Below are 12,361 nucleotides of genomic sequence, written 5' to 3' on the forward strand. Positions count from 1 at the left end.
TTCCAGATTAAACTCCATCTGCCACATCTCTGCCCTGTTCTGCATCCTATTAATGCCCCACTGAATCCTATGACAACCTTTGACACTATCCACACCACCCCTTGTGACATCCGTAAACTTAGTAACTATCCCTTCCATTTCCTCGTTTGTGGAAGTGTGGTCAGTCATCCCTCTAAACAAACAGCTCCCAACCTGGGGTCTACAGATGTGGACCCCTTAGTTAACGGTAGGAGTCCTTGGCAGGAAAAAAGAAGGTAGGGAACCCCAGATCTACACCATTTCCAACTTGCCCGAGTCTCTTAAAAGATATTAATATACCTACTTCAACCACTTCCTCTGGCAGCTCATTTCATTCAATATACAGACCACCCTTTGGATCCCGAAATTCCTCCCCTCTCATCTTAACCCTGTGCTTCTGGTTCTTGACGCCATAACACAGAGGAAAAAGACTGCGCATTCACCCTATTGGCACCCCTCAGTTTTATACACATCTTTAAATGGGACATTATGTTGCACTGGTGAGGGCACATTTGGAGTACTAAGTAGGGTTTTAGAAAGCCCTGCTATAAGAAAGTCAACAGTGAAACTTGGAAAAATGCAGAGAAGATTTACGGGGATGTTGCCAGGACGAGAGGGCCTGAGTTATTGACAGAGGCTGCATCTATATTCCTTGGAACCCAGGAGAATGAGGGACAACCTTATAAATATTTTAAGATTCTGAGAAATAGATGAGGTGGGTGGTAACAATCTCTCTCTGTCTCAACCCCAAAGTAGGAAAAGCCCAAAACTGAAAGGCGCAGGTTTCAAGTGCAGAGGGGAACGGTTTAAAAGGGACACGATAAGAAACTTTTCCGCAGAGGGTGGGGAGATTGGATGAGCTGGCAGCAGAAGCAGTTGAGGCAGGTGCAATATTTAAGACAGGTACACGAGGGACATAGCTGGGTTCAGCTGGGCCAGAGGACCCGAATCCCAGAATCAGGTTTATCAACACCATCTTCTGACATGAAATTTGTTGTTTTATAGTACCAGTACAGTACAGAAACAAATAAAATAGTGCAGAAATAAATACAAGATTATGCTTCCTGAATACTCTTGTGTATCTTATGGATTTTGGGCTGTCAGTCATGAAATTAATCAGGAAATTTCCCCATCACACACCATTTTTTTTTTAAATCACTCAATTATTATTTCAATTCATCAGTCAATTAAAATGTTGCCCACAATGAAAGCTGAAAAGTTTTCTATCTTGTCCAGGCATACTTGGGAAGGGCAGATGCTGCATGGCAGGACAGATCTGAGAAAACCGGAACATGGTTTCCTCAAAGGAGGCAGACGAGGATGCCATGGTGCACGAGCCAGGAATGGAAAACACTGATACTGACAGGCTTAAAACCCTTTATGTCAACTCAATCTGAGTTAAATGACCTGGTCAAAGTCAAAAGCAGAATTACTGAGCTCAGGATGACAAGGATGGAATCTGGTTTCACCATCACAACAAATTCAGGGGAAAATTTTGATATTTGAGATGGATGTTTCCCAAAAATAACTGATGCCAAGATTAAGGAAGGCATTTTATGTCAGTCCACAAATCAAACAATTTAATCAGTGACAGGCATTTTGAAGAACTTCTAGCGGAACCGGAGAAAATTGCACGGAAGGCATTCAAGGATATTGTTGAAAATTTTCTGCACAACTACAGAGCACAAAACTATATGCAGCTGGTTCTTCTCTGCAAATCTTGGTGCTGTCAGCAACGAGCATATTGAAAGGTTTCTCCTCTGGACAATGCGGTCATCAATCAACGCTGGCTGATTATAGAGGCGAGAAGCCTCAGACACTGAGTATAAACAAATATCAAAAAAACATCCACAAAATGCTGGAGGAATTCAGCAAGCCAGGCAGCATCTATGGAAAAAATTAGCTGACGTGTCAGGCCGAGATCCTTCGGCAGGACTGAAGAAAGCTAAGTAGACTAAAAACGCAAACACGAGAAAATCTGCAGATGCTGGAAATTCGAGCAACACAGCAAGCCAGGCAGCATCTATAGGAAGAAGTCCAGTCGACGTTTCAGGTCGAGCCCCTTTGTCAGGACTAACAGGAGAAAGAGATAGTAAGAGATTTGAAAGTTTGAGGGGGAGACCCGAAATGATAGTAGAAGACAGGAGGGGGAGGGATGAAGCTAAGAACTAGGAAGTTGATCGGCAAAATACAAGGCTGCAGAAGGGGGAGTATCATAGGACCGAAGGCCCTGGTAGAAAGGGGGAGGGGAGCACCAGAGGAAGATGAGAGAACAGACAAGGAGTTATTGTGAGAGGGAAAGAAAGAAAAAAATATAGGGATGGGGTAAGAAGGGGAAGAGGGGCATTAACGGAAGTTAGAGAAATCAATGTTCATGCCATCATGCCCAGACGGTGTATAAGGTGTTGTTCCTCCAACCTGAGTGTGGCTTCATCTTTGACAGTAGGGGAGGCCATGGATAGACATAGCAGAATGGGAATGGGACGTGGAATTAAAATGTGTGGCCACTGGGAGATCCTGCTTCCTCTGGTGGACAAAGCGTAGGTGTTCAGCAAAACAGTCTCCCAGTCTGCGCCGGGTCTCACCAATATATAAAAGGGAGCACCGGACACAGTATACCACACCAGCCGACTCACAGGTGAAGTGTTGCCTCACCTGGAAGGGCTGTTTGGAGCCCTGAATGGTGGTGAAGGGCAGCTGTAGCACTTGTTCCGCTTACAAGGACAAGTGCCAGGAGGGAGATTGGTGGGAAGGGATGGGGGGATGAATGGACGAGGGAGTGGCGTAAGGAGTGATTATTGTGGAAAGTAGGAGGTGGGGGGGGAGGGAAAGATGTGTTTGGTGGTGGATCTCATTGGAGATGAAGTTACGGAGAATTATATGTTGGAAACGGAGGCTGGTGGGGTGGTAGGTGAGGACAAGAGGAACCCTATCCCAAGTGGGGTGGCGGGAGGATGGGATGAGAGCAGATGAGCATGAAATGGGAGAGATGCTTTGAGGGCAGAGTTGATAGTGGAGGAAGGGAAGCCCCTTCTTTTTTTTTTAAAAAAAAGGAAGACCTCTCCTTCGTCCTGGAATGAAAAGCCTCATTCTGAGAGCAGATGCGGAGGAGACGAAACGTCGATTGTACTTCTTTCTACATGAAACAAGTAGGCTGAAATTATTTGTGTTCAGCTTCAAGCACTATCATAAACAAAAAAATTCTGAGCAAGGAACACTTGCAAAAAAATTGCTGTACCCTGTAACAAGGTAGTGTTTATAATCCACTCAGAAATCAAACAGGATTACAACTACCCTCCTCAGGGCACCCCCACCTCCACCTGCTCCCCTCCCTGGTCAAGAGGTCTCGCGACATTCCACTACTTGCACTTGCCATCAGCAAGGCCAAGAAAATGACTGCAGACATGAGGAAGCGGAAGTTGAGAGAACACACACCAGCGCAGTGTCGGCAGTGGAAAGAGTGAGCAACTACAAATTCTGGAACAGCCTCTTCCCCTCTGCCAGAGAATTCCAAAACGAATCATGAACCCTTCTTCATTCTTTTCACTTGCTCTACTTTCTAACAATTTCACATCTTTGTACTACTCTATTGCTGCAAAACGAAATTCACAATGTAAGACGTTTACAAAAAAAAGATTGATTCTATGAAAAGGTGAGGGAAAGGATGGAGGGAGCTTCACAGGCAGAAGGGGAAAGTGGGAATTGCGATAGAGACTGGGAAGGTGAGAATTAGTGGGGGGGGGGGGAGAATGGCTGAGGAATTCAGATCAAGAGGGCATGTGCAATCAGAAGAGGCAGGAAGGATTAGTTTGAAGGGCACCGGGACAGGTACCATCGATAGAAAATGCAGTGGTACAGGGTCAAAGTGGGCAGTTGTGACCAACACGGAATGCCTCCAGGATCAGAACAGACAATATGGGCCAAAGGATTCCATCATCCAGGCACACATTAAAATTTGGCTGAGTCGCAGGGGCTCTGCTGACTTGTGCCCAACTTCCTAAACCTGGAGAACATCAGTGACCGGACATAACCAAGGGCTGTGATCCAGGTTTCCCTGCAGAGGGCAGGTCTGCTCTGCTGCAAGGCAAATTGCATTGTTGCAGAAGGCAGAACCACCTCCAGCTGGTACTCCATGATCAACCTCACGCTTCCATTTTTCTTGCATCCATGTGCCTATTGGCCCAACTCATCAATGCTTACCCAGATTCCCATCTGAGCTGCCCCAACTGCCTGCATTTTGTCCATATACTTCTAAACCTGCTCTTCCAACTGTTGTTCGTTCACCTGCCTCAGACAGTTCCTCTGGCGCCTCCTGACTAGTTCCACCAGCCTTACCCCTCATATCCCCTTTAAATTTCTCCCCATCATGCAGTGTCAGACTTCCCTACCCTGGGGGAAGGAGTGTGACCACCCACCTGCACACACCACTCAGTTTTATAAATCTCCACAAGTTTGTCCCCTCAGCTACCGTCACTCCCAGGAAAACAGTCCCAGTCTCGTCCTGTCCAGGTCAATTTTCACTGCACTTCCCGAGCATCAAACACCTGTTTACACTGACCCTCACTTCACTCTCAGCCCAGTTCCACAGGGTCCCAAGATTACACCCCCCGCCCATACAGGAGTTGGGGGGAAGGGAGTACTTCGATTCACAGCAGCCAGTCCTCCACGTGGTTGATAAGGAACAGAACCACTGAAGGAGAAGCCCACTCAGTCACAAGGTGCATATGCAAACTCCACGTGCACAGCAGTGCAGATGGGGGTTCACAATAGCACCTGGTACTCCACAATCAATCTTACACTTCCAGTTTTCTTTAATCCACGTCCGCAAACTCTTAATAGAATACAGCAAGGAATTAGGCCCTTTAGCCCATGCCAAATGATTTAAACTGCCTACTTGCATTGATTTGCATCCTGACTTTCGCTCTCCATACCCCTGCCACCCATGCAAACTTCCCTTAAGCATTGAAATCCAGCCTATCGACGAATCTCTTAAATGTTTCTAAGATAGCTGTCTCCACCACCACCCTTGGCAGCACATCCCAGACACCCAGCACTCTAATAAAGTTAACTCTGACATCCTCCCTGTACTTGCATCCAAACACTTTAAAGTTGTCCTCCCGTATTAGCCACTACAGCCCCGGGAGAAAAGTCTCTGGCTGCCCTCACTATCTATGCCCCTTACACCTCTATCAAGTTACATCAACAACCTCCTCCGCTCCAAAGAGATAAGCCCTTTTTCTGCCCCCACTGCCCCACAGATGTTGTCTGACCCACCGAACTGCTCCAGCAGTTAGTGCGTTGTTCCACACTCTGCCATGTCTGTGGCCTCTCGGCTCCTTATTGGATAAGTTGTCGTGGTGCCTTGGTTCCAAACCCAACCTTTGCCTCTGCCTGCTCAGTGGTCGTTCACTCCACCGTGACTTCCCCACCATGAACATGTCCTGGTGCTGTCGACTCAGCAACTCCAGTGACTTTGGAGAGGATCAGCAGGATGCTGCCTGGATTCGAGAGCATGAGCTACAAGGAGAGTCCCAGACAGACTGGTGTTGCTAAAGACAGACCTGATAAAGGTTTACAACATTGAGAGGCATAGATAGAGAAGACATCTGCTATCCCTTCCCCCTGCTCCTAAGGTTGGAAATGTCTTAATGCTAGAGGGTATACATTTCAGGTGAGGGGGCCGAGTTCAAACTAGGAAAAAAAACCAGGATGTCTGGAGACATTATGGTCACCTCATCACAGGAAGGCACTGGAACATGGACTGTTTTAAGGTGCTTGGAGTTAAGCATGGGCAATTTTCCTTTTATAGAGCACTAAGTGAATGGAACTCATTGCCAGGATGACAGTGAGGAAGATACATTAGGGACATTGAGAAACACTTAGATAGGTGTATGAAAGGAGGGCTATGTGGGAGGGAAGTGTAGATTGATATGGAGTAGGACAAAAGGGTAGCACGACATGGTGTGCCAAAGGGCCTCAACCCGAACATCAACTGCCTCTTTACCTACTGAGGTACAGAGGAATCTTGGGCTCCTGGTCCCAGCTCCGTGAAGGAGGCTGCAGAGCAGGGTGGCATGCTGCTCTTCATCAGTCGGGGGGTGGGGGAATGAGTCAAGACGGGAGTCGGGAAGTCACACCGCAGCTGTAAAAATCTTTCATCAGGTTGCAGTCATCCCATTACAGGGAGAATGTGGAGGCCTTGAAAAGGTTGCAGAAGAGCTTCGTCAGGATGCTGCCTTGATTTAAGGAGACAGTTGGACAAACTCAGGTTGATTTCTCTGGAACGCTCAGACTGAGGGAAAACTCAATATAAATATACAGGATGCACAAACTGATTCCTCAGAGTGGAAATACCAAATACCAGATCTACTATGAATCCCAAAATCCACATGTGTGTAAAAGGTTTACAAAATTGCCAGAGGCAAAGACAGCCCGAGTCCGAATGCTCAGAGTGAAAATGTCAAATTTCAGCTATTACTGAATCTCACATGAACACTAGCTTAGGACAGGGACATGGAGGTGCAGAGGGATTAGTCAGATGTTCAATGAGACCAGCACAATGGCTGACAATGCTGTGATCCACATGGCAGTGAAGGTGGAGTATGACAAACATGAGTGGGGGTACAGGGAACAAGAGCAATGAGATTTAAATGATTTGAGGTAATCTCTCCTCAATCTTATTTGTCAGGGTAGAGGTGCCTAATGTCAAAAGAGCATGCGTTTAAGCTGGGGTAGGGAAACTTAAAGAGAAATTTGAAGGCAGTGTACAAAATGAATGACATGGTTCTAGTCATTGTGCAGGAGCAGAGGGATCTGGAGTCCACATTCAGAGATCCCTCAATTTGACAAGGTGGTCTTCATTAGTCAGGGGAGAGAGTTCAGGAGCCATAAGGTAATATAAAACTGGTTATGGATCAAACGAGGATAAGTCAGACTGGTTTAGATGAGGGATCTTGATCAGTGAGGACCAGTTGACTCATACCAGGAGAATGGGGAGTATACATTCAAGGGGAGAGGTGACGGAGGAGATTGATGTATTCAGCTCTGGTTACCTCATTATAAGGAGGATGTGGAAGCTTCTGAGAGGGTACGGAGGTCGTCTACCATGATGCCGCCTGGATTAGACAGCATGTCTTAAGAAGAAAGGTTGGGCAAACTGGGGCTTTTCTCTTGCAATGAAGGAGCAGGCATAGAGAGAGAGTAGACAACCAGCACCTTCTTCCCAGGATACTGGTGGCCAGAGGTAGGATTTTGCTGGCATAGATTGCAATGCCAGGGTGGTGAACAAACTTTAGGGACAACCAAAGTTGAAAGAAATTGGCTGTATAGGAAGGATGAGTTAGATTGATTGTGCAGTAGGTTTAAAGGTCAGCTAGACTGTCCATGTTCTGCATATCCACCACTGGGAGCAAATGCATTTGGGCATTAGTTACTAATTGAATTACCGTGTACAGTGTTGTGAGCTGAAGGCACTGTTCCTGTGCTGTTTTACATTCTGTAGGAAAGGTTTACAGCAGGGTTTTCCCAAAGGACCATTAACATTAACTGAGGGGTATGTGGACCCCAGGTTTTGAGGGATACGAGTCAAACATGGGCAAATTGGACTGACTTACATTGAGATCTCGTTTAGCACAACCAGTTGGTCTGACAGTACAACTGTCTCAGGACAAAAAGTTGGGGACCAAAAAACTTAAGAACTTGGAACACGAGTCGGCCATCTGGCCTGTCGAATTTCCTCCACCATTCAATAAGATCAGCCATGGATGCAGCTCAACCTACCTGCCTTTTCAATACTCAAATTCCCCTATTGAGCAAAAAGCTCTCTAACTGTGTCCTAAATATGTTTCATTTGGTAACCTGCTACTTCCCTGGGCAGAGAATTCCAGACTGACCATTCTCTGGGAAAAGCAGTTTCTCCTCATCCACATCTGAAACACCCTGGTTTCCTCCCACGTTGCAAAGACCCACGGGTTGGTAGGTTCATTGGTCATGTGGACATGACTGGGTGGAGCAGACTCGTTAGGACAGAAGAATCTGGTACTGTGCTGTATCCCTAAATAACAAAATATATCTATTCCCCTGAAGCTTGCCCTGGTTCTAATCTCACCTATTGAAAGAAAGTTCCTGTCACTATTTATGTCCCTTTTATAAGGAAGGATTAGTGCTCGAGTGTTTTTGATTGGCTGTTTAGCTGGTTCAGCGCAACACTGTGGGCCGAATGGTCTGTTCCTGTGTTGAACTGTTCTATAATTTTATGTCTCTATAAGATCCCTTTTCATTCTTCTGAATTCCAAAGAGTATAGTCCCAGGCAACAGTCTCACCTTGTAGGATAACACCCTCATCTCTGGCAAGCCTCCTCTGCACTGCCTCGAAAACCAAAAGAGTAACCCTGCAGCTCAACGTGTGTGTACCGACCGTGGTCCTGGTATAATCCTGTCTCCCTGCACACAGTCCGTAACCCTCCATTGCCTACCTGGTCTAATCTCGTCTCCCTGCACACAGTCCGTAACCCTCCATTGTCTACCTGGTCTAATCTTGTCTCCCTGCACACAGTCCGTAACCCTCCATTGCCTGCCTGCCTACGTGCCCTTTGAACATCTCTAACGCATCTGCCTCCACCACCACTGCTGACAGCCCATCTGTGTAACGTACAAAAGAGCCTGTCTGTCCCACACATCTCAGAACAGTGCAGACCCCTCTCCCATTATGCTATACTGTCCTTTCAGCTCCATTATCAATCTAACCCTTCCCTCCCATGTAATCCTCCATTTTTCTTTCAGCTATGTGCCCAAGAGTCTCTTAATTGTCCCCAGCGTATATGTATGTACCACCACCCCTGACAGGGCGCACAACACACCCATCGCCACAGTAAAATAAATCTGGGGCTCCCAACCTTGTTTATGCCAAGGACCAACATCATTAAGCAAGAGGTCTATGGGAACCTCTGATCTAAACCATTCCTGTTGATGAACCTGTATAAGAAAAACATTTTAAAAGGCACTTGGACTCGTGATAACCACTTCACACTAGCGTAACGATTAGCATAATGTTACACAGCACCAAGAATCAGGCTCCAATTCCCGCCACTGCCTGTAAGGAGTTTGTACCTTCTCCCCACGTGACCACAAGCTTCCGTTTCATCCCAAGTTCCAAACGTGTACAGATGAGTAAACCGAGGCCACTGTACCAGGAGCACGTGGGTAGTGCACATCCTCCGACTGTGCAAAACAAGGGATTTCACTGTACTCTCTGATCCATACGAGAGAAATAAAGATCTTAAATTTCCTTTGGCAGCTCATTCCACATATGGACCACTCTGTGTGGGAAAAGTTCCCCTCAGGGCCCTATAAGCCTTTCCTTCTCACCTCCAAATCTTGATGGATGGTGAATGACAATGGCCTGAGCACGATAGATGTCCCTGTCCACCCCCACCGCCCCTCCTGCTCCCTCTCACCTCTAAGGTCTCCAGCGAGACAAAGCTTGTGATGGCAAACCCGTCGATGATGTCCTCTTCGCAGGAAGTCGACTCCCTCCTCCGACGTCTGGGAGGCCGGGGCCGGGACGAGCAGGGGCCCTCGGCTCGCTCCTGGTCCGAGCCGGAGGATGGGGTGTAGGGCCTGGGGTCCCTGCCGGCAACACCGGCCAGCTTCCTCTCCCGGTCCCTCTGTGACCTTGACCGCCTGCTGCGCCGGTTTCTACCCAATCTCTGTGTCCCATCCATGGTTATGGGTAGCTTTATTTGGTAACAAAAGAATTTCTTCTTTAAAAAAAAGTTTCTCTAAAATACTGCTCCTGATATAAATATTCAAAAAAATAGAGGTGGGGGCTGTATTACTATCCCCCCCACCTGTCTATTAACTTAGGCCAAAGTCTTAGCAGAGAGTGCAATCCAGCTTTAAGACTTATTGCGATAAAGAACTCAAGTTGCAAAATAACAGGACCTGGAATAAAAGTTCCTGTGAAGGAATTAATTTAAATAGAAGGCAGGGAAGACAAGACTTCTTCAAAAAAGAAAATGTACGATTCCCTGTTCCAGGAAATTGTATCCTCCAGGACTCTCGAGACCTCCTCAAAACCGAGAACACAAATCACATGCACACACCCACGCTCTCTGTTGCAGCCAGTCTCCTCCAGGCTCGGCAGATGAGAATTTGAGTATCCTTACAATGCAGATGATTAGTGTGACGAGTGAGGGAAAGATCACACCTCCGCCAACTTCAAATGATGCCAACACCCCAGAGACGTCTTGAGCAAGATACCAGAAGGCTGGGATGCTCCTTGTCTTTCCGGGGGGGGGGGGGGGGGGGGAGAGATGAGGTGAAGCCTTTAGTCCTCTTCCTTTTCTAACTCTGAATAGGGAAGGGTGGAAATGATGCAAAGTCACACAATTCTCTTGCCAACCTTTGCCACTTTGAAGACCAAGGGGTAAGGTTGAATTAAAGACTGTCTTTTGTTTACTCTCCCCCTCTAAAGATGAACAAGGATAGGGCGAGGAGAAATGAGTTGATGCCTGACTCTGTCCCCCTCTGTCACGTTCGGGGGGGGGGGGGGGGGGGGGGGGGAATGCGTTAATTCCTTTTTAATCCTACTTAGCCGTTGCTTCCACTGTCACTTTGGATGCAGAAGTAGCAAATGAAAGCTATTTCCTCCTCCTCACCCAGTTACTTTTGATGGGGAAGGCAGCGATGAGTTAAATGTTTTATACTCTCCCTTCTCTATCACTTCTGTCACGTTGAATGGGAGGGAGATAATGAGTTCAGTCCGTTTTTTATTCCTCTTTTCCCCCGTGTACGATAGGAAATGAGTTGAAATCTCTCTGTTCCTCCTCCTCTTCCTGGCCAAGAGCGAAGTCGCAGATATCTATGCCCCCCTTCCTCTTCCTTGCCTGACCGATAAGTATATCACGTTAGGATACCAGGAAACTTCTTCCCCCTCAGTAAAATAAAACAAAATAAAAAATGTTGATGGGAGGGAGAAAAATCAGTTCAAATCCTTCACACACACGCTCGCTCCTTCGCCCCTCCTACTGCCATGGGCAGAATTAAACGTCCGGAAACTTCTGGGAAGAGGCGAAGAAGAAAAAAAAGTCCTGGGGTGGGGGGGAGGAAGGTTTTCGCTTGGAAATAAATAAGTGTCCGCCGACAGAAAAGTATGTGTGTGTGTTTGGCGGCGCCGGCGCCTTTAATGGAGGCCGCTCCGCTTCATTCGCCGGCTCGCTGGCCCCGGTCCTCGGCCTTCCGTGTGGTGTTGCCGCTGGTGGTGGCCGCCGTCCCCGTCTCCGCCCGGCCGCTCTCCGTCAGGCCAGCGGGCCCGCCCGCAGCCTCCGGTGCCATCACCGAGATGGCGGCTCCGCTCGCGCCCGCCGCCCTCCTTCTCCGCCTTCGTCCCACACGGTGCCCCCGACGGGGAGAAATGCCGACCAACGGGTGTCACGGGGGCCAGCTGCCGCTTCCCTGTCGCCGCGCTCGGCTCCGACTTCCTCTCCCCACGTCCCGATCTCGCTCCGCCTTTTCCTTTCTTCACTGGAAACCAGTTCCTTCCCTCCTCCCGCCTCTTCTGGAGGGCAGCGGCCCCAGCGCAATGACGTCCTCGGCAGTGGTGATTGGGCGGATGGCTCTCGGCGTCATGAGACAAGAAAAGGCTGAATCGGTGATTGGCGAGATGACTCGGGACGTGATGACGTTTGAAAGGTGGTAGGTGGGGCTACGAGTGGCTCTCGGCTGGATGACGTAGGAGCGGGGGCGAGAGCTTCCGGTGCCTTTGGGCGTGTTGACGTTCGAGGGGAGATGGAGGTGACTGGTGAACTGGCTTTGGACTGGCGTGGAGGTGGAGCTACGGGCGTGATGACGTTAGGTGTGGTGGAGGGCGAATATGTAAACTGAGCTGCAATATTCATAATCTATCCCTCATTGACGAGAGCTGTGTGACGTCACAACGCTCAATCCCGCCTACCTGAAACATCACATAGACTCCAGCGACGTCACAATGGATTGGCCCGAGTTCGCGTCTGTCATCGACGGCTTTACACTGACGTCCCACTGGACGCCACCTCCCGTCCCCTTGGTCCTCCAGACCCCTCGACACCATGAGCCCTGCTGCCCAACTCGGTCGGTCGTCTCATCCCGCCCGCCCTCCACTTTTGCGCGGTCCACCGACCACGCTCTGCACAATCTTCGAGCCCTGCACCTGCTCTCGGTCCTCTGTTCCCTTCTTCCCCCCCCCCCCCCCCCCGGTTCGGTCCTCCGATCCCGGTCCGCTGGCCCCGCCCTCAGTCCCGCCCCCCGTTCGGTCCGCTGGCCCCGCCCCCCCGTTCGGTCCGCTGGCCCCGCCCCCACCCCGTTC

General features: G+C 48.8%; 1 protein-coding gene across 6 annotated transcripts in view; it reads right to left on the reverse strand.

The window, feature by feature from the left end:
• Nucleotides 1-12,137, reverse strand: part of LOC132382884 (autism susceptibility gene 2 protein-like) — a 77,232-nt gene extending 65,095 nt beyond the window's left edge. For 3 of the 6 annotated variants that reach the window (XM_059953400.1, XM_059953398.1, XM_059953402.1), the window contains exon 1: nt 9,474-10,568. In XM_059953400.1, the coding sequence (XP_059809383.1) occupies nt 9,474-9,740 (267 nt within the window). In that variant the 5' untranslated portion in view covers nt 9,741-10,568. Of the gene's footprint in view, nt 1-9,473; nt 10,569-11,971 lie in introns of those variants that run through there. The other 3 variants (XM_059953397.1, XM_059953399.1, XM_059953401.1) reach the window with 2 other exon arrangements.
• Nucleotides 12,138-12,361: the final 224 nt, after the last annotated feature.

The sequence above is a fragment of the Hypanus sabinus genome, chromosome 29, assembly GCF_030144855.1.
Source record: "Hypanus sabinus isolate sHypSab1 chromosome 29, sHypSab1.hap1, whole genome shotgun sequence".
In the NCBI taxonomy this organism is placed as follows: domain Eukaryota; kingdom Metazoa; phylum Chordata; class Chondrichthyes; order Myliobatiformes; family Dasyatidae; genus Hypanus; species Hypanus sabinus.